The sequence below is a fragment of the Haliotis rubra genome, unplaced genomic scaffold (assembly GCF_003918875.1).
Source record: "Haliotis rubra isolate DU_JTF1 unplaced genomic scaffold, ASM391887v1 Scf72, whole genome shotgun sequence".
NCBI classification, from domain to species: Eukaryota; Metazoa; Mollusca; class Gastropoda; order Lepetellida; family Haliotidae; genus Haliotis; species Haliotis rubra.
In genome coordinates, this window is record NW_025767435.1 from 2,523,488 (window position 1) to 2,544,408 (window position 20,921).

At 41.8% G+C, this 20,921-nt stretch overlaps 1 protein-coding gene across 1 annotated transcript; it reads right to left on the minus strand.

Annotated features, from left to right (window-relative positions):
- Positions 1 to 1,692: 1,692 nt before the first annotated feature.
- On the minus strand, positions 1,693 to 16,033 carry LOC124259415 (SH3 and PX domain-containing protein 2B-like). The gene is made up of 3 exons (XM_046693557.1): positions 15,234 to 16,033; positions 2,830 to 2,927; positions 1,693 to 2,354 (listed from the first exon to the last, which is right to left on the minus strand). Exons 1-3 carry the CDS (start codon positions 15,493 to 15,495, stop codon positions 2,220 to 2,222), a joined length of 495 nt encoding a protein of 164 aa, XP_046549513.1. The 5' UTR covers positions 15,496 to 16,033; the 3' UTR covers positions 1,693 to 2,219.
- Positions 16,034 to 20,921: the final 4,888 nt, after the last annotated feature.

The window sequence follows — 20,921 nt, forward strand, 5'->3', positions numbered from 1 at the left end:
GAAAATGAAAACAAACTCACAGTGAAACTTTATTACGCCTCACGTCATTGTGCCCACAATCCATGCATATCCATAACACGTACCTTCACTGATTCCTCAACTCTCAACACAGTCGAATCTCGCTGTGTCAAATGCAACCGTCTCGACATGTTATACAACTCCCAGTACCAAGGCTCCCACATTCACGATTTATACATTCAGAATACCCCTCGAACTCAACCCGGTTATCTCCCCTTGGTCCATTCTCCGAGGAAATAACAGATTTGGCTGCAAAAATACTACATCGCCAGGGAATCACATTGCGTCAGCTGTCAGTGTAAACCTGTGATAAAATACTCTCACTCCGAAATTCACGACAGTATGAGTTACGATTGGAGAATAAGAGAAATTCTGCAGATTCAACCATTTCGATTACCGTGAATATTGCTCTTGTATGACCCCAACAGTCCAGTTAACAAGAACAATCTATTTATGTCTTTTATTCTGACGCAGTAAGGGAATCGACCCTCCATCCCTCCGCTCTCATTGCAATCGCTTTATCCACTGTACCACCAGAAGATCCAACGAAAAAATCGTACAATTAGATGATAATAAATATATATTAAATGTTCTTTCTAGCCAAACTCACTACCAAATATTCCCGCTTGACCTAATTCCGTTCTCCCAAACTACCCCCACAAGAGGAACGTATTGTATGGTCCTTTCTTTACAGACCCGTGGAGGTCCGGGTTAGAATGAACCTCCAGTAACCCATGCTTGTCGTAAGAGGCGACTAACGGGATCGGGTGGTCAGGTTCGCTGACTTGGTTGACACATGTCATCGGTTCCCAATTACGATCGATGCTCATGCTGTTGATCACTGGATTGTCTGGTCCAGATTCGATTATTTACAGACCGCCGCCATATAGCTGGAATATTGCTGAGTGCGGCGTAAAACTAAACTCACTCACTCACTCCTTTCTTTACAATAACATACATTATGTACGTATTCCTGCAAAATATTCATAGTTCGTGTGAATCACATCTTCATCAGTTAACATGAACAAATGTTGTGATTGGTTCGTTTGAAAAATATATTTAGATGAAAATCTGACTAATTGATCGTGGCCTACAGGTGTCCTAAATACAATTATATATCGATAAGGCCTTACCTTTACAAAACAAACTACTTCAAACAGATGCTATTCTCATTATCTCTTTGTTTCGTCTTGTGATATTATGTATTCCACACTGTGCCTGTTGATAGTAAACGGAATCAGTCAGCAGCACCTTTGTATCGAAGGATCGACTTTCACACTGCTTTGTTTTACTGTCTAACGCCGCACTCAGCTAAATGTCAGCTATATGGCGGCCGTTATTAAATAATCGGGTTTGGACCAGACAGTCCAGTGATCAACAGTATGACCATCTATCGACGCATTTGGGATACGATGACATGACTCAACCCAGTCAGCGAGCCTGACCAACCGATCCCGTTAGTTGCCTCTTACGACTAGCATGGGTTGATGTAGACCAATTCAAACTTTCAGATTTTGGGGCATAATGGATGTGACCCTCTTGTTTTGTAATAATTCTTTCCAAGTCGTCATGTAAATTACGGATTGTGGCGAACCTATTTATAAGTTATTAAAAGTTACTGGTCATCTGTGTAACGGAACATGGATGTTAAAGGCTCAATTCCAGGTCGTTAAATACATAGGTGGCATCGGTTTTATTATAGTGCCAAACAGTTGATCGTGTGGCAAGAGCAATGTTCAATCAATGGAAACTGGCATTCCCAGACGCTGACGTCCAGCATGCTTGTTGTGTCAAACAGTTTGACGTTGTGTTGAAATCTTCCTACTATTGGAAAAAAACTGACACATTCACATTGGTAGCAAATATGGTAGCTCGTTGTCAACCAGTTTGATCGCACGTTCAGAACAATGCCCCATTGTCGGAATCACAGAAGAAGCAGATGTCTAGTAAAGGATGCCTATTGTGTCATCCCGTTTGATCGTGTGTTCAAATCAATGTCTTTTCATTGGAAACAACTGACATCATTCACAGAAGCAGATGTCTAGTAAAGGATTCCCCTGTGTCATCCCGTTTGATCGTGTGTTCAAATCAATGTCCCATCATTGGCAACAACGTTCTGATCAGAATAAAATTATCCGTAGCAAGCGGAGATATGATGGCGTGTGTGGTTTGTGCGCGCCACGGTCTGCGTGGAGACTGGATCAGCTTGCTCTGAGATCTGTCTGACTGTGATCTCTACCGTTAGGGACCTCGAACGGCTTGTCTTCTTTTGGACAGGGAACAGGGTCGGTTGGTCTCTGCTCGAAAAAGTCGATGACTACAGTTTCGGACGCCATCTGAAATTCATTACAATGATCACAATTATTCATTACAATGATCACAATTATTCATTACAATTATCATTACAATGATCACAATTATTCATTATTACAATTGTCAATTGTTATGTTTGTTTATTGTTTAACACCGCACTCAGCAATATTCCAGCTATTTGGCAGCGGTCTGTAAATAATCGAGTCTGGACCAGTGATCAAGTGACCAGTGACATCCAGTGATCAACACCAGGAGCATCGATCTACACAATTGGGATAAGATGATATGTTTCAACCAAGTCAGCAAGTCTGACCAACCGATCCCGTTAGTCGCCTCTTACGACAAGCATGGGTCGCTGAAGATCAGTTCTGACCCGGATCTTCACGGGTTAATATTTCAGAGAAACAAAGATAGTTTTATCAACTGGATCTGTAACACACTGACAAGAATGGATAAGGGAAACACTTATGACGTTGAACAACAAACGCATCAAGTTACCTCTGGACTGGCTTTGAGCAATTCCTTCACAAAGTTATGTAGCTCCAATTCCCGGGCCTCCGCCAGGCCCCGCGTATACCGTCTGTACCAGCGTTTACCTGGCAAATAAATACATGAGTGAGTGAGTTTAGGTTTACACCGCTTTTAGCAACATTCCAGCAATATCACGGCGGGGGACGCCAGAAATGGGCTTCAAACATTGTACCCATGTGGGGAATCGAATCCGGGTCTTCGGCGTGACGGGCGAACGCTTTAACCACAAGGCTACCCCACCGCCCCGTAAATAAAATTAATGAAGACAACACACTGACTTCACTGGAGTAATGGAAAGTCAGCTAATTTCAAACAGACTGTGCGGCTATTAGTTCAGTGGAGCAATGATCTCTGACGACCCACAGACCTTAAACTGCACAAAGCCGAGTATTTACCTTCTCTATTGTGCGACCTTGGAAGCCAAGTACGTTCCTGTACATTTAGTCTTGGTGTCTGTTCGAGATATTCGTTGTAGTAGGTCAAGAATATTTCAAGATTCGTAAAACGGTATTACCGGATGTGTGTACCAGGCTGACATAGGTTAACGGTAAACGACTGCCACTCTCCAGTTATCCAGTATATTATATTACCTGTATGTTGTAACATGTATCCTGCTCTCTTTGCATTCCTTAAATTCACGGTGGTATATACAGCCACCCAATTACGTTACTCTCTTGAGGGAGTAAGTCGTTACAGGGTTCGATATTACAGAGATGAAGGTTGCGACCTCCATTGCGAAAAGAAAATTAAGCGGCGCATGGGTCCAGGGTATTTAGCAAGACGGACTGTAGACAGACTGCATGTGATAATACATGTGAATCTGTAAATGTGTGATGACGCATATATGTACGTTCACCACCGTATTATATACGTAGTAATAATATCCCATTTTTCAAATATATGGTTCCTTAAAACTGAAAAGTCAGAACCCACAAACAGACAGCCTGTGAATGTATTTTTGTTGACTTACTTAAGATAAGAATTTACCTCAGTGGGGCGGGGTTTTCATATTTTACATGTGTACACGATGGGAATATTGAAATCAATCGTTAAATTATGGAACCCTAGAAGGGACATTGTTGCGTTGTCGCCCTCACGAAAGCAAGCTTAAAGTGGCAAAATTAGCCAAAGCGCGACAACGCAACATATTCATTATGTCGCGTTGTCGCGCATTTTAAGGCTTTTTTACACATCTAGATGGGTCGTCAGAGCCACAATACCACATAGTGGCCTTGAATATTGTCGCTCTGTCACCCTTTGGATGAATAAAAAAAATATTATTCAAAGCGCGACAATGCGACATAGCGGCAATGTGACTAACGGCCAAAATGTCCATTCCAGGATTCCATATATAATAGATGAAGGTGATGTTCCGTTAAGGCGTTGGATTCATCGTAGGTACCAACATAAGACAGGAAGTAAAATGAGCCATATACACTGGCACACGACTCAGAAATATATAGTATGACCAGAAATTATTGAGAATTTTAGGAATATGTTTAATTGGATTTCTAGTATAAACAACCTTGACCAGCTATCAAGTACTTGGTTTCATTCAAGAAAGACAACTCCGTTAATCCTTTTTCATTAGTTTGTGAAGAGTTATCCCCCCTTTGTTTACTTGCTAGCAGACGACATTTTCAGTGATCCTCAGTATGGATGATGTAGAGAAGAGGAAGTTGATTTTAGAGTATTATAACAAGGACATCAGATCAGCTAAAGTGATTTCAAGCAGAACAGGCATCCCTTTGTCCACTGTTTATCGTGTTTTGAAAAATATTGCAAATGGATATGGCATTGAGCACCAGGGAGGCGCAGGTAGGCCCAGAAAATTGACTGTCGGTGACAGGAGGCAGCTTGGTATTCTTGTTTCTAAAAACAAACGAAGGAGTTTAGAAAACTTAAGGCTGGATATGATTGATAGAGGAACTGTGGCTGTCTGTAAGGAGACAATTAGAACTGAGCTGCATGCAATGGGTTGGCAGAAAAGTCGAGGAATTCCATCACCGATCATGAAACCTGAACAAAAGGAGCGAAGGTTGAACTGGTGCTTACAGCATAGAAATTTTAACTGGGACAATGTGATTTTCTCAGATGAAAGTTCTGTGTGGCTGTTTCCTAATACACTGAAATTCTGGACCAAACAAACTGAAAAACCTTTGTATCAGCGCCCAAAGTACAGTCCGAAATTTAACGTGTGGGGTGGCATATCTGTCTTAGGGGCAACGCCCCTCTGTGTATTTGAAGGCAATATGAACAGTGAGCGGTACACATATATTCTAGAGGGACATTTACTTCCATCTGCTCACGTGTTCTATGGACATTTTTCGGATTTTCCAGCAGGACAATGACCCAAAATATCGTTCAAAGCCTGATTTCGGACCCAAAATATGACATTATTAGATTGGCCAAGCTATAGCCCTGACCTAAATCCAATAGAAAATGTTTGGGGACTTATGAAGGAAAGTGTCAATAAGAAAAATCTGACATATATTGCTGAAATGAAAGAAGAGGTGGTCCGATAGTGGGACAGCATGGACCACGACTTTCTAACTTCTTTGATCAGTAGTATGCCCCGCCGCATTGAAGCCTGCATTGCTGCCCATGGTGACTTGACAAATACTAACTGTTCACCTGTCTTTGAATCTGGTGTTATGTTCTGCTAATATTCACATTTAATACGTGAGTAATGAGTGAAAAAATTAAAAAATTACAATCTTTAAATTCTCAACAATTTCTGGTTGTACTGTATTTCGTTTCTGTTGCTAAGGAAACAGAATTTTCTATAACCGCAAAGGCCCTGTCAAACGTCAAACGAGGCTGATTAAATTCGATTTTTGAAATATGTCTCAGATATATTTTCTCTGCTCACTGATCGGCACCATAGCTCAACGGTTTAAGGCATTACGATGGGCGTAGCAGAACAAAAACGTCACTAAGCAGGACAAGGATCCACCGATGGTGGGTTCGAATCCCAGTTTCGCCCTTACCACGATCCTGGGTTTGTGGACGCCACACATCGTAGTTGTGTGTTTCTCATGAAATGATTAGCGTCAACAGTTCAAATCATTGTGGGTTTGACAACACTGAATCTTACACTAGATACCTGAAATACTGATCAAAGCGACCTGAATCACCCTCTCATTTCCCCCATACTGTTCAGTGTTTACACACGTAGATGAGAAGTAAGTCAACGCAGTGTGTCCCCACCTGACTTGGGCTCGTTTGTATTCCTGAAAATGTCAAAAACATTCCATGTGGTGGCTCTGTGCTAAAGGCCATTGACATACCTCGCTTACCCCCGGGGAAACGAAACTAGGGCAATTGTGAGGGTCGGGATACGGTAATAACCAGAATAACATGCCTATGACATCGTTTACTCTTGAACTCAATTTTTTCGATATGTCGGGCATTATATATATTATTATATACATAGAGAAACATGTTTTCGTGAGGTTTTTTCATGCACGGGAAACAACGTATATTCCCAACTTGTGTTGGACCCAGAACACAACAGTAAGCTAGCATTTAAAATATTTGTTGTTATCAAGTTAAATCCACCAATATTTATTACACAACATTATAAATAATCTGATTGTTTGAGGGTCCAACTAAGTCTGACGCAGAAACATCGCCAGTGCATGGGCAGCGTTTACTGAGACATTTTTATACCAAAACTTTACTTTTTCTTACTTCTAAACCAAGTAAATGAAAAAACAATATGGCCAGAATTCTATTAATGCCTCGTTCTTCTCTTATCACAGAATTGAAGCCGGTTATTCAATCAGCTTGGACTGTAGTTAATGGTCGTAAAGGAACGGTATTCTTGCCAAGGAGGTCAGACTCCAGCAATTCATGCCACATCTCGCGGGAGCGAGTAAACAATAACGCCGAGATAAAAGATGAAACAGCATGGTTCACGGGCCAAATGGCAAATATCAAGATGGCGGCCGCGGTTACAGTTGTCTCCCCTGGGTGCTATATCTTTCGCCGTTTCATCGCTGTGCAAAGAGTGACTAGACGCTAGTTATTTGTGATATGAACCATGCTTGATTTTAAGAATAGAAAATCGTGACTGGATTCACGAATGAACAAAGAAAGCATTTGAGGATGCGCGGTGCTTGTCTTCGTATTATTGAGTCGTGTGTTATATTTCACAAGACGAAACTTGTCACATAAATCAAATATCATTATTTCGCACTACTGTCCTAAATGTATTATAGCCAGACTAACATCTAGTCTCTGAAATGAACATATTTTGCATAAAAAAACTGTTAACAAACACTAATCGTAAAATATAATGAAAAGGGGGCCAAATAAAAAAAATTCATTTTCCTGAAACTGTGGAAATCTAGACTTGCCACATATTCTAGACTTGCATTGGCTTTCATGGATATATTTGTTCCAGGGTCAGTATTACAGAATACATTAAAAATTAACCACTGTTTGTAGTTTTCTTGGAGGTATTGTTACACTATTGCGCCCCGTGTATTGGGTTTCTTGAAAGTTGAAGTTGAAATAAAGGAAACAAGTGAGACCGCCTCGCGTGTTTCATATTTAGAATATGCATAAAGACTGAGTAGGACAGAAATCTCTCAGCAAGGCTGTAGGACAAAAGAGGTTATTTCAACTTTCCAGAAGTCAACTTCCCTTTCATGTCGAGCAATATTCCAGCAGCTCCAGCATTTGGTGTTTACATTTCACAACGTTTGAGGTACAGTCGAGCATGCTCGTTTCATCAAGATTTCAAAGAGCTTCACACGACTCAAAAGTTACAACAGGTTACACCATTCAAGGCCTCAGTAAAGCTTTCAAAAAGTCTATGTGGCTACAGACATGTGGAGGACATTTCCAAAAATTGTCTGATGCAATCCCCAATTTTGACTTTTGACCGTTCGTTCCCGAATTATTTCAGGTGACTAGCCTTTACGTGCGTTTATGACGGTTGCCACCGGAGGGTCAGGATATGCTACCCTCTCCTCGAACACCAGGTATCATCACTATTTGATAGTGATTCATAAACACATGCTCTGTCGTCGTATATCATGAGGGCGGTGGGGTAGCCTAGTGGTTAAAACGTTCGCTCGTCACGCCGAAGACCCGGGTTCTATTCCCCACTTGGGTACAATGTGTGAAGCCCATTTCTGGTGTCCCCCGCCGTGACATTGCTGGAATATTGCTAAAAGCGGCGTAAAACCATACTCACTCACTCATTCGTATATCATGATGTCAGTCATTGGATTATCTGGTCCAGATGCGATTGTTTACAGACCGATGTCATACACCTATACAAACAGACACATAGTCCAATATAGTCGGAATTGTACAATCGACTAGATGTGGAAAGTGTTTTGTCGTTTTATTTACACGAATTTGTTGAATTTTCTTTTTAGAATAAGTCTGTTTAATTGGTGTTTCTGGGGTATCTGGGTATCCTCAAGTGTGTAACAGCTCATATACCCTCAACAGCAATATATGTGTCTTATTATCAACAAGCGAGATGTAGCACCTTGTAATGCATTATTCACGCCATAGACTAGAGGCCATGTGTGGTGCCTGCATCCGATCAGTAAATACAGACCTATTAAAATACAGGTGAGCAAGCTGAGGAAGATACACTGGGTAACTATGTTGAGTGCAGATATTCTCTTGAGTTTCGCAGTCCTCCATGCTAAGCAAACAACTCAAAAGGAATTGGGTCGTGTTCTATATATTTTGCGTAATACGCAAGACGGCACCTTATCCTCTGCTGACGATGCCCCGAATCTAATTGTGATGTTGCCTCAAGGAATCCTACAATCTCACTCACTCATTCATTTCTGACATGGACACGTGTACAGCAGTGTGTTGTGGTTAAATACATCGTACAACATAGCTGCCTTACTCACTCACTCACTCACTCCAGCCATGGACACGTGTACAACAGTGTGTTGTGGTTATAGACACCGTACAACATAACTGCCTTACCCACTCACTCCAGCCATGGACACGTGTACAACAGTGTGTTGTGGTTAAATACACCGTACAACATAACTGCCTTACTCACTCCAGCCATGGACACATGTACAACAGTGTGTTGTGGTTATAGACACCGTACAACATAACTGCCTTACTCACTCACTCCAGCCATGGACACATGTACAACAGTGTGTTGTGGTTATAGACACCGTACAACATAACTGCCTTACTCACTCACTCACTCCAGCCATGGACACATGTACAACAGTGTGTTGTGGTTATAGACACCGTACAACATAACTGCCTTACTCACTCACTCCAGCCGTGGACACGTGTACAACAGTGTGTTGTGGTTATAGACATCGTACAACATAACTGCCTTACTCACTCACTCACTCCTGCCATGGACACGTGTACAACAGTGTGTTGTGGTTATAGACACCGTACAACATTACTGCCTTACTCACTCACTCCAGCCATGGACACGTGTACAACAGTGTGTTGTGGTTATAGACACCGTACAACATAACTGTCTTACTCACTCACTCCAGCCATGGACACGTGTACAACAGTGTGTTGTGGTTAAATACACCGTACAACATAACTGCCTTACTCACTCACTCACCCCAGCCATGGACACGTGTACAACAGTGTGTTGTGGTTATAGACACCGTACAACATAACTGCCTTACTCACTCACTCCAGCCATGGACACGTGTACAACAGTGTGTTGTGGTTATAGACACCGTACAACATAACTGTCTTACTCACTCACTCCAGCCATGGACACGTGTACAACAGTGTGTTGTGGTTAAATACACCGTACAACATAACTGCCTTACTCACTCACTCACTCCAGTCATGGACACGTGTACAACAGTGTGTTGTGGTTAAATACACCGTACAACATAACTGTCTTACTCACTCACTCCAGCCATGGACACGTGTACAACAGTGTGTTGTGGTTAAATACACAGTACAACCTAACTCGATCACCACTTACGAATACAGGCCATGTAAAGAAAGTAGCAATGGCTGTCACACATCTGTGCATGGCACATATCAACATCGGATGAAACAAACATTCAATCATCCAGGTATTCTGTTTATCATAGTCGAGCTATCTCCTCATAGCTGATATCGGGGTCCAGTGTTATGTCAACCTGTCAACGCGTGGCACATGAGTCACTGACAGCTAGCAAATGTATCCACTGAGGTGATGAACGGGGCCAAAGGTGTTATTCCCTATCGGGTCAAAGGTGATGAACAACGTCCGCATCATGGACCAGTGCGATGTCCTGCAGCCAGGGCGTGAGGAGAAATCTGGAGCTGAAAGACGTGGAGTCCAAGTTCTGCATACTCAAGTATCCACCGTGTTATGTCACAATTCCACAGTTACTACACTGGGTCCCTTAACCATGGAACTTTTGTTTCGGTTTGACGTCACAACTTCAGTTTATCTAATAAAACACATTTCCTTTTGCTCGTGTGTCTGATTTTACTAGACAGAGGCTTAGCGACGGTATCACAAAAATGAGGAAACCGTGGAGTTTGAGACAACAGCGTCGACATGACACCAGAGTCTACACCTGACCGCAGTGTCAGCATGACACCACAATGACACCATAAAATCAGCCACTATCTAGACCGGAGTGTCGTCATCGGACAACAGTGTCAGCATAAGACCACAGTGACACTATTAGACCACAGCCTCGCCACTATCTAGACGGCAGTGTCGTCATCGGACAACAGTGTCCACGTGAGACCACAGTGACACCATAAGACCAGCCACTATCTAGACCGCAGTGTCGTCATCGGACAACAGTGTCAGTAGGAGACCACAGTGTCACCATAAGACCAGCCGCTATCTAGACCGCAGTGTCGTCATCGGACAACACTGTCAGCATGAGACCACAGTGACACTATTAGACCACAGACTCGCCACTATCTAGACCGCAGTGTCGTTATCGGACCACAGTGTCAGCATGAGACCACAGTGACCGCAGTGTTAACATGAGACCACAGTGTCGATATAAGACATCACTGTTGACATGGGACCACAGTGTCGATATAACACATCACTGTTGATATGAACTCTGCCAGGTCCACTTAGTGACATCGTCTCTACACATAAATGGAGTTAAAGGGCTTCTGTTGTGAACAATCTTAACAAAAACTCATTAACTGACAAAACAGAGCACACTTGTAGATGTGTTGAAGTACATGTTCAGAAAAGGCACGAACAAGTGACTCTGAACACGCAAATGAGTAAAAACGAAACAAAGCCTGAGTCACGACTCAAAGTACGGGAGAATACAGGAAGGCAATTCTTCATAGGAAAGCGTGACTTCCAGGTTCACCTAACAGACTTGTGTTATTGTCCTTGACCGAGTATATCAACACATACTGCCCATATGTAACCCCACGTGCTTACAGCGTTACAAGGTTCGCCCCTCCGTACACATATACACACTACAGGTGTTACGTGAGAGTCACTGAAGCACTACAGGTGGTCGTAACTCCACGTACAACATTCTGTATAACGGTAGTAGAAAGTGGCAGATCGCTATTCTAGGAATGTCATACACACAATGTAACCTGTTATTTGTGTCCTTGATCACTGCATCTGAGAACTTCTTTGAGGGTCATTTAGAAGTTGGAGTACTAAGTAACTGTAAGATATATGGATGAACAACTTTATAAGATTACCAGCAACGTTTCGGTGTCGGTTCTATCAATAGCTTGATAACGGCGTTAGAACCTACACCGAAACGTCGCTCCTATTGCAGTAAAGAAGCTGTTCTTCATCTATTTATCTTATCTTTACTCAGAGAATCTGAAGTAGACTTTAAGTGCATTGGAGCTTAATGGTTCATGTAATGATACTTGCCATGCAATAGACGTATGTATAACGCAATACAGATATTATAGACAGCAGTGTGTATAATTCATATTTTTATACCTACATATGTTTGAAATAGATCTTTACGTGACTTGATGAAACTGACGATATATGTTTCTCTGGACCCTCCAAGTAAGTGAGTGAGTTTAGTTTTACGCCGCTTTCAGCAATATTCAAGCAATATCCCGGCGGAGGACACCAGAAATGGGCTTCACACGTTGTACCCATGAGGGGAATCGAACCCTGGTCTTCGTCGTGGCGAGCGAACGATTCAACCACTAGGCTACCGCACCGCCCCTCTGGACCCTCCAAACCTTAGAGTAATTGATTTCCCTTGCTGTTCCAACAATCAGGTGATGGGCGCCTCCTGACAGAAACCTACAAAAGCAGATACGATGCAAGATGCTCTGGCATGAACATTTTGGACACTTTCTTATGTGGATGAACCGATATCTAATTGTCGAGCCTGATACTCCAAGAGGGTATAGTTCTAAAGTGGTTCAAGTGAGGCAGGAGATGCATGTCCTCTGTTTCATACAAACTCTCTAGCTTCGCTAAGCATTGCGTCAAGGGCCGAGCTAAATCTGGGATGATGTCCGGATATCTACTTCTGAGAATCGACTCGTGCCAGAACAAACACAATCAAGTGCTGAAGAAACTACCTTTGAAACTTGGCTAAAGACTGTCGGTAACGAGTTTGGAATAATTATTAGCAATCTCAATGAGCACACATCGTGTGCATGTGTTAAGTGTGTCGAGATAAGTGACTAGAATGCGGTTAAAATTACATACGGGATGTCATTGTCACGTTCAACTTGCTAGCCGGAATTTCTACACTCCCGAGCTAAAGAAAGTATTCCTCCGTGTCAGATTGTGGATGAAAATGAAACAGTTTTTTGAGTGAGCGAGTTTGGTTTTACGCCGTTTTTAGCAATATTCCAGCAATATCACGGCGGGGAACACCAGAAATGGGCTGCACAAATTGTACCCATGTGGGAAATCGAACCCGGGTCTTCGGCGTGACCAGCAAACGCTTTAACCACTAGGCTACTGAAATGAACCTGGGCCCTTATTCTCGAAACGTTCGTAGCCCTAAGAATTCTTAACTTTGATCGTAGCCAATGTGTTAAGAAGTTCGTAGCGTTATTAATAATGAATGTGCTCGGGGATATTTTAATTATATACCAGGGGCTGTTTAAGACAGACAAACAGTGACAGTGATTGTCTGTACGTCGGCAAGACAAGCATCAACATCTGGGAATCTCTCCTAGCTGCGATGACATCTTCATTTGAGACATATCTTAGTATACACGTCCATGATGATTTAACCTCGGCCGCAAATGCATGTGATTGTGAACTGCGACTTTAGAGCACACACACACACACACACACACACACACCCCTCAACAGTAAAGCTGGGCTATCCCCCGTCTTATGGTACCTATTGTCGAGCCCAGACATACCAGTTAGTACCATTTGTGGAACTCTCTTTCAAATTATTAAATATATGCAACCATAACAAATACAGATTGAATGCGAGAATAATATATGAGGGCTGCCATGTTATGACAATCCAAACTCCTCGCAGACGACTCGTAATATAACTGAAATACAGCCAAATTCAGAGCTAAATCCAAATTGCCATATGTTATATTCGTTATACATCTCTAACAACCAAACATACTTCGCTGATGTGAGTCTCATTTGCTCAAATACCCCAAAGCGTACATGTAAGGAATGAATAGTGAACATACACATGCTCCCTTTCATAACCATACGCATGGGCAATAGCAGGGGTGGAAATAACTTTAAAATTGCTAGTGTACTCCGGTACATTTAGCACATGTAAAATCACTTGCCCTGATAAATTTTCCACTATACCGGCCGTTTTCTTGTTGATTTTTTAAATAAACAACATCATTAATATTGGAAAGTCAAATGGACACCGGTACAGTGTGATATACAAATTTGCTTGCCCGACAGAAAAAAACGCTGGACTCGGGCGTCGGGCAATGGGTTATTTCCACCCCTGAATAGATTCCTGACTTCGATCACTCTCGCACGAACTAAACCCACTCAGCATAAAACAATGTCAACAAAGAAGGAGGTCAGGACCTCCTGCTGTTTTCCAGCTCATTCTCCTGTCATGTTTATACCTGGGGTCATATCGTTGTTAGACGTTCAGATACCTATCTATACACACATGCTCATTCAATATGAATGAATTTGCCGTCTGTGTAACGCTTACAAGAGGGAATCAGTCCGCTTGCTTTCACTGACATAGTTTAGTGTATTTAGCAAGGGCGACACGGTTTGATGGTTCCAGGTCTCCAACACATAACACACACATACCCGTGTATACTTATACCTGAACAGCAATTTGCTCTCCGGGTGTGGGTTGACCTGGATAGGACTCATAATCAACGTTGCCATCGGATACAGCAACATTCCATGATCAAATCACTGAATGAGATAGTAGGCGTTGACGTGACGACCATCAATATGACAGCCATATCTCTCGGTACACAAACGTTTTACACATTATGCGACTGGGAAATCGAACCTGGGTGTATCCGTGACGGTAAACGCCTTACCTCAGTGCTACCCAACTGCCCTTCTGCCTATGCGTAGACAGTGAATACCGTTTCTAATATCATGTATAAATAAAACGATACTAGCATAGGTTTTATTGAAAAGTAGATGTATTATCTTTGAGGACGTCAATTGAATCATTTATGATCAATGCTAAGATTTTTTATAAATCATTAACCATAATATTATTTACGAAAATTGATAATAATTTATGTAAATTGTAGAAAAGGGGAAGTAATCATATTTACACAAACCTTCCTCAAAGCATCACTGAATACATGTCTTCACCGTAGATTATAAATTCAGAATCCCTATGTACTACACTGCATGACCCGCAACAGAATGTCAGTGGCAAATTTAAACATGTACGGTAACTAATAACGCTGTGTTTTGACAAGAGGCAAGATATATTTCACGGATATTAAAGTTAACGGAGAATGTCCCACGTGACTGAAACTTTCTGCACCGAGGCGGGTACTTGCCACGTCGCTGTTTCAACAGTGTTTACTGTTTGACCTCGTCTGAACAACCGGCACTTGTTGGAAACCGATCCAGGTCATACGCACACCGCATCTCGGGGATCATTAGAACCTAGATACACATTAATATACATGTATTTCCTCACATAGCGACAGGGGGTCAGGATATATTGTCGTGGCTACAAGTCGTGACGTAATTTCTATGTGTAACACTCAAAACTGAATGTTGATATACGGATCACCTTAAATAAATACAAATGAATCAACTCCTGTGTAACACGTAAACACGACCACCATCAAAACAGTGACAGATTGTATACCAAAACATAGATACGCAGTTACATTAAAAAGGCAACTTTCGGAATTGATGAAGTAATAACTATATACTTTGTGTATTTCGTTTCTTACTGAAGTTTCCTAGAGTAATAATCTAATGTTACCTTCTAGTCGAGGAAGTGGTAGAACGTCGTCGTCAGGTGCGTCCTTTGATCGAAACTGTGACACAAGGAGTTTATAGAACCTGAGGAAGTCTTTGTAAGTTCTCTTGATATGAGAAGTCCTACCATCAGACCAGAACACCTCAACCACGAACACATATTCCATACTCAATCGTCCCATCTTCTTCTCGGCAAATCCTGTGACTGCAGCGAAAGCTACAAATAAATTAGCGCATGTGAGCGAGTCCCACACACTCGAAGCCATTCTCAACACTTCTAAGCCGGCTGAGACATTTATAAACTTTCATTTCTTTGTCGACTTCATTGTAAGGAGGGAAATAATTACACCGTTTTACGCTCCCCGTCCGCCATGTTGGTCGAGCAGACGACAGCGCTCGCTCTCTTCACATCTCAATACAGCGAGATCTGTTATCAGGTTCGGCTATCAAGGCAGTCCACAGTGGGCCGTAAACAACGCAAACCACCGATCCTTTCAAATTATGGCTGGTTATTAAGATACTGTCATTGAAATCATCAGCCACGCAGCTGGGTGATTTTCTTTTGTGTTAGCACTGTGGAAACCGATCATCCATTAAAACACAAGAAAGACTAAAACACAATCATCCCAAGATTGTTGAAAACTTCGAGTAGCGAGTTATCGTCTGCACACCACTGGCTGCACCGCGCCCATCGCTACTGTATGCGTGGATAAAATAAACAACATCTGCAACAACACACACAATGAATCTGCCGAAACCGCTGAAACAGAGGTCTCGGAATGATCGCGCCTGGCTGCATGACCGACAGGCTCAGATAGAACTTCTCACACTTTCATAAAGAGATCATATTTCAAGGTTGCAGCAGATTGGCTAGGGCTTCAAGTACATCAGTTTTCTTCATTTTTCGTGTAACTATGGTGAAACAGTCTCTTCATCTTCTCAATTTACGCTTCCGATTCCAATTATTTCAAAACGATTATCTTCAAAAAGACCCATCGCTATCATCCGGTGTCTTGATGGATATAAATCTGGGCCGAATTAACGTTTATTTATTGGTCTGAAAAGGTAGCAGCAATGGTTTATTTCCCTAAAGAGGAAGGTACCTGATTTTACAATTAACACCTGCTTGGCGAAGTCAGACAGCTATTCCGACATGCTGAGTCGTTTATGTCGAACACAGGTTTGAAGGTAAAACAAATTCCGTGATCTGAAGCACACCCTGTAAAAGTGGTGAGGGTTTAGGCCGCTGTTAGCAATATTTCAGGCATATTAGAATGTACAAGCTGGGAATCGAAAAGGGCATTTGACGTTCATGAAAATGTGGTGTTACGTCCGTTCAGTAATACTTCAAGCACTTAACGTCAGTCCGCGCAAGGCAGATTTGCACAAGTCTCTAAGGAAAAAATTAATAGTTTAGATGATAATATCTAAAAAATAATAAATAACTGTACTGTCCGCTTACCTAGACTCGCCTCTTCGAAGGATAGAATTACTATACACCCATGGGCTCAGCATTCAGTACAGCCTTGGAGCAAGGCTAGACACAAGGCTGTACTGTGGAAAGTTAATCCCAGTCGCAACCATGTGTCGAACCAACGCTTTATCCACTAGGCTAACTCCTACCACCTACATCGATGCTCAGGCTCTGAAAACTTCTATTACACTCAAGTCGTTTCTTATGATTACGATCTACAGACAGGTTTTCAGGGCTGAAATACAATTACTGTAGTTCGTGCATGTCTCAGTCAGTATACAAGACAACTATCCTAATAATGACGTCATCACCAGTGTGAATCTTCATTATTATAATTAGGTTATACCAGATTTGACCTCTGCTAAGATGAAACCAAATTGTGCTCAACTATATTCACAACACGATACCTTAGTGTAACGATTTCGTAACCGCCGTATGTAACATCGACGTGCGTTAGTCGACGCGTTGACAACGCTGTTTCCCCTGGACCTGATTTCTCCAAAGAAAAGTTTACTCAAATTTCTAACTCAGTTTGACAATTTGAAACAGCTGAGTTTCTAACTCAGTTGCATTTCTAAGACCAAAAAGCAACAACGTCTCAAGTAAAGTATCTACCAAACTCAGATTGCCTATTAAGTTTAAGTTCAATATCAATTTCACTATATTATGGCAAATAGATTTTCCAGTGTTTGCTCAAATTTCAGCCAAAACTCTAACTTGATCAAACTTCAGAATTAAGATTGTTTCGAGAAATCGGGGCCTGGGGCTCCTTTCACGAAGCAACCTTTACTAAGGTTAACCTTAACTCCCATTCTTTAACATTGCACTAAGGTTACCTTAGTGACTTACGATCAGCTTAGTGCTTTGTGAAAGGAGGCCCTGGTCTCTAACCTTTTCTACCGATGTACGCGCCGTAGTAAGAAACATTGATCGTGTCTTGACCAGTTTACCAGAGGTTGACAATATGAGCAACTTCTAACGTGTTCGGGTTCCATGACATGCTATCAACCCAGGCCAGTTACTGACCATCCCATCCATTGAAGTCAAGGTAAGCGGACGAGGCCCGGGGCCGGTGGGGTAGCCATGTGGTTAAACCGCCCGCTCGTCACGTTGTGGGTACAATGTGTGAAGCCCATTTCGGGTGTCCCCAGCCATGATATGGCTGAAATGTAGCTAAAGGCGGCTTAAAGTAATACTCGCTTGCTGGCTCATTCTAGCCCCGTCCCTAAGGCGATATTACCAGCTGAGTAACACAGGACCTCGGTCAATCATCATCAAGTATCTGCTCCATGAAGCGTGTTGCAATGCAATTTTATATGTGAATCTGTTCATGTAGACATACAAGACAAATGCTTTGCTTTACTAGTACGGCGCCATGCCCTGGAACCTAAACTAAAGAAACTAAATGTAATAATTTTTATAGATCCACATATCGATAAACCTCAGGTCAAGGCTTAAAATGAACTTCAGAATATGTAGTTATGTCTAATCCAAGGGGTGTTATGTAACATCCTGGGAATTTTATCTTCACATTACTGTTAAAAACACCTATTCTATGATACGACCCCATTCACATCGCAGGACATTTCACTGAGGATTCTCAACTCGCTGCTACTTTGTCTTATGAACAATGGTGAAATATTTTGAAGTCCTTCTTTCGAAGCATGAATAATATTTCATCTTACTTGATTATCAGCCCCGTGAAGATCCGGGTTCGAATTGGTCTTAAGTAACCCATGCTTGTCGAAAGAGGCGACTAACGGGATTGGGTGGTCAGGCTCGATGACTTGGTTGTCATCGCATCCAAACTGTGTAGGTGGATGTTCATGACGTGTTTCACTGGATTGTCTGGTCCAGACTCGATTATTTACAAACCGCCGGCATATAGCTTGTATATTGCTGAGTGAGTCTTCTGAGGTATTTACAAACATGCGTGCATTCATATTCAAAATAAAACATTCAAAATACGTGCAAAAGAAGCCGCTTCGACCAAAAAGTTACGATTTCGTCCTCATATTTGAGCATATTATTCCACTGCAAACAAATATGTTCAGGAAAGCATTGATTTTTTAAACTTGCATGGTGGGAGGAATAATTTGATAAAGGTATTCAGTCCCAAATCGGCCGATTTCGTTTTATGATGTTATCAACATCTGGCCTATTGTTTGAAGACACAAGGAGATCTTGAGAAGAATCGCTCTAATCTTGATGACAGTATCAACAATGTTGGTGCTGTAGTGGATGTCTTGGTACAAGAGAACACCTTAACAAAGTTTATGAAGGCGGATATTATGGTAAGTTCCATTTTTATAATATGACTTTTAACATAACTGTCCTAGGAACTATTTTTTATCCTTTTCTTAGTTCGTTTTCATTTTTTTATGATATTGTAGGAGAAAGAGGAAGTTACATTTTATGATCGTATCAAAGCCTTATTAGATACCCTTCCCAGGCGAGAAGATTTCAAGGGTAAAACAGGATGATACAGTCCACGAAGGGGTAGGATCTTGACTTTGGCAATCCCAAAATACTGATCCAAAGATGTGAAATTTCTGGTGATGATTTGAGGGTAACCAACATGGTACTGACCATACTTGTTCATCCAAGGATACAATGAAGTGAAATCAAAATAGAGAATGTCTTCACCAATCCCTGTCTCATGAAAGAATTTGGAGGCATTGGTTCGTCCACCAAAAAATTAATCTCTCAGATCTTAACGTTCCTGAAGATTTAAAGTGGACACATACGTTTTCAGTTTAGGTTTGGTTTTGACTTGATGTCAAACTCCCAAATTCATAATGCTTCTGTTTGATGGCTGCATTTCTCTTCGTTGTTAAGGCATACAACTCACTGACAGACTGCTTGGTGTGAGGCAGTACTGTTTTGTCTCGGTCATGAGGATATAGCACATAGGACAACCAAGGTAGAGACAACCGTCAAATTGGTAGACAGTGTTGCTGTCATGACAGCCCACATCTACTTTATACTTGGTCCCTGGGATCTGATATCCCCCTTCATTCAAAGCGTGTTGAATGTGATTGCCTTGGGAGTGGATGAACCATTCCAGCCACTGCATGGAGATCAGACTGCAATGATCTTTGGCGTATCCATCTCCAGGTACCTTGGCAATGAGACTTGGAAGGGTCTCTTTTTCATGAACAACAACCCCTGCATTCTGTAGACTCGCCAGGTTTGACTTCCACCCATTGCTGTCCTTTTCCCTCTTTCAAAGAAGGCCAAGGAGTAATTTCACATGGATGTGGTCTGTCAAAAACTGCTGTGATCTGCTGTGTTTTAGGGTCCTTGACAAGATAGGTCGTCTCTGTGACAGACAATAATAATTGTCGGAAGTTCATGAGAGCTTACCTCAAATTTGGACGTCTGACCAACAACAGTCTTCCATTTCTTGAGCAAAGTCAAAGAGTTTGTTCTTTAGGTCTGCATGCCATTGCAGGAAATCATTCCTGCCTTGTGTAGACATGCTGTTCACTCCATAGAAAGAAGCATCAGGATAAAGTCCTACATACTGTTGGTTGACAGAGGTGTTAAAATAACGAGGGAAATAGCCTCTCTTCAACTCTTGCAGATCAAACATCTTTGGAAGGTTGGCCAATTTGGTATTGAAATGGACATGAGTTTAGACCCATTGTACTCAATGTTGTCAGGAATACTCCTGGTTTGAATCAGATAATCCAAAAGGAAACAAGTCAGCATTACCCTTGAAATTATGGGCAAAGAACGAAAAGTTTTTGTGACCTTTAGTGAAAAGCCAGACACAAAAGTGTGAGGCTGTGTTCTCGCCTTTGAACTTGACTTCTTGGTGACCATAAGTGTCTGGACCAGGAGCCGTCTTGAAACATTTATATTTCTTATGCCATTCAGAACAATGATGACAGGAACTAAAGCTGTTGCACCTGGCCCCAGGATTCAAAAGTTCAGACTGTGTACTTTATGTTATTTTAGTAGATATTTAAAATAAAGGTCACAAGGGTGGGCAAATGACTCATTGTTCTAGTACAGTCATACCTCATTCTGTTTCTTCACATCAACAGGGTTACTTGTCCCAACCCATCAAAACATCTAGATGTACTGGGGAAAATGCAGTTGGGTCTACACCTATTTTCAACACGATACACTGCATATACCTGATGGTTGGATGTATCTGCTCAAGATATTTTGTGGAAATATACTAAGTGTGATTGTGCTGGTGGATTTCCT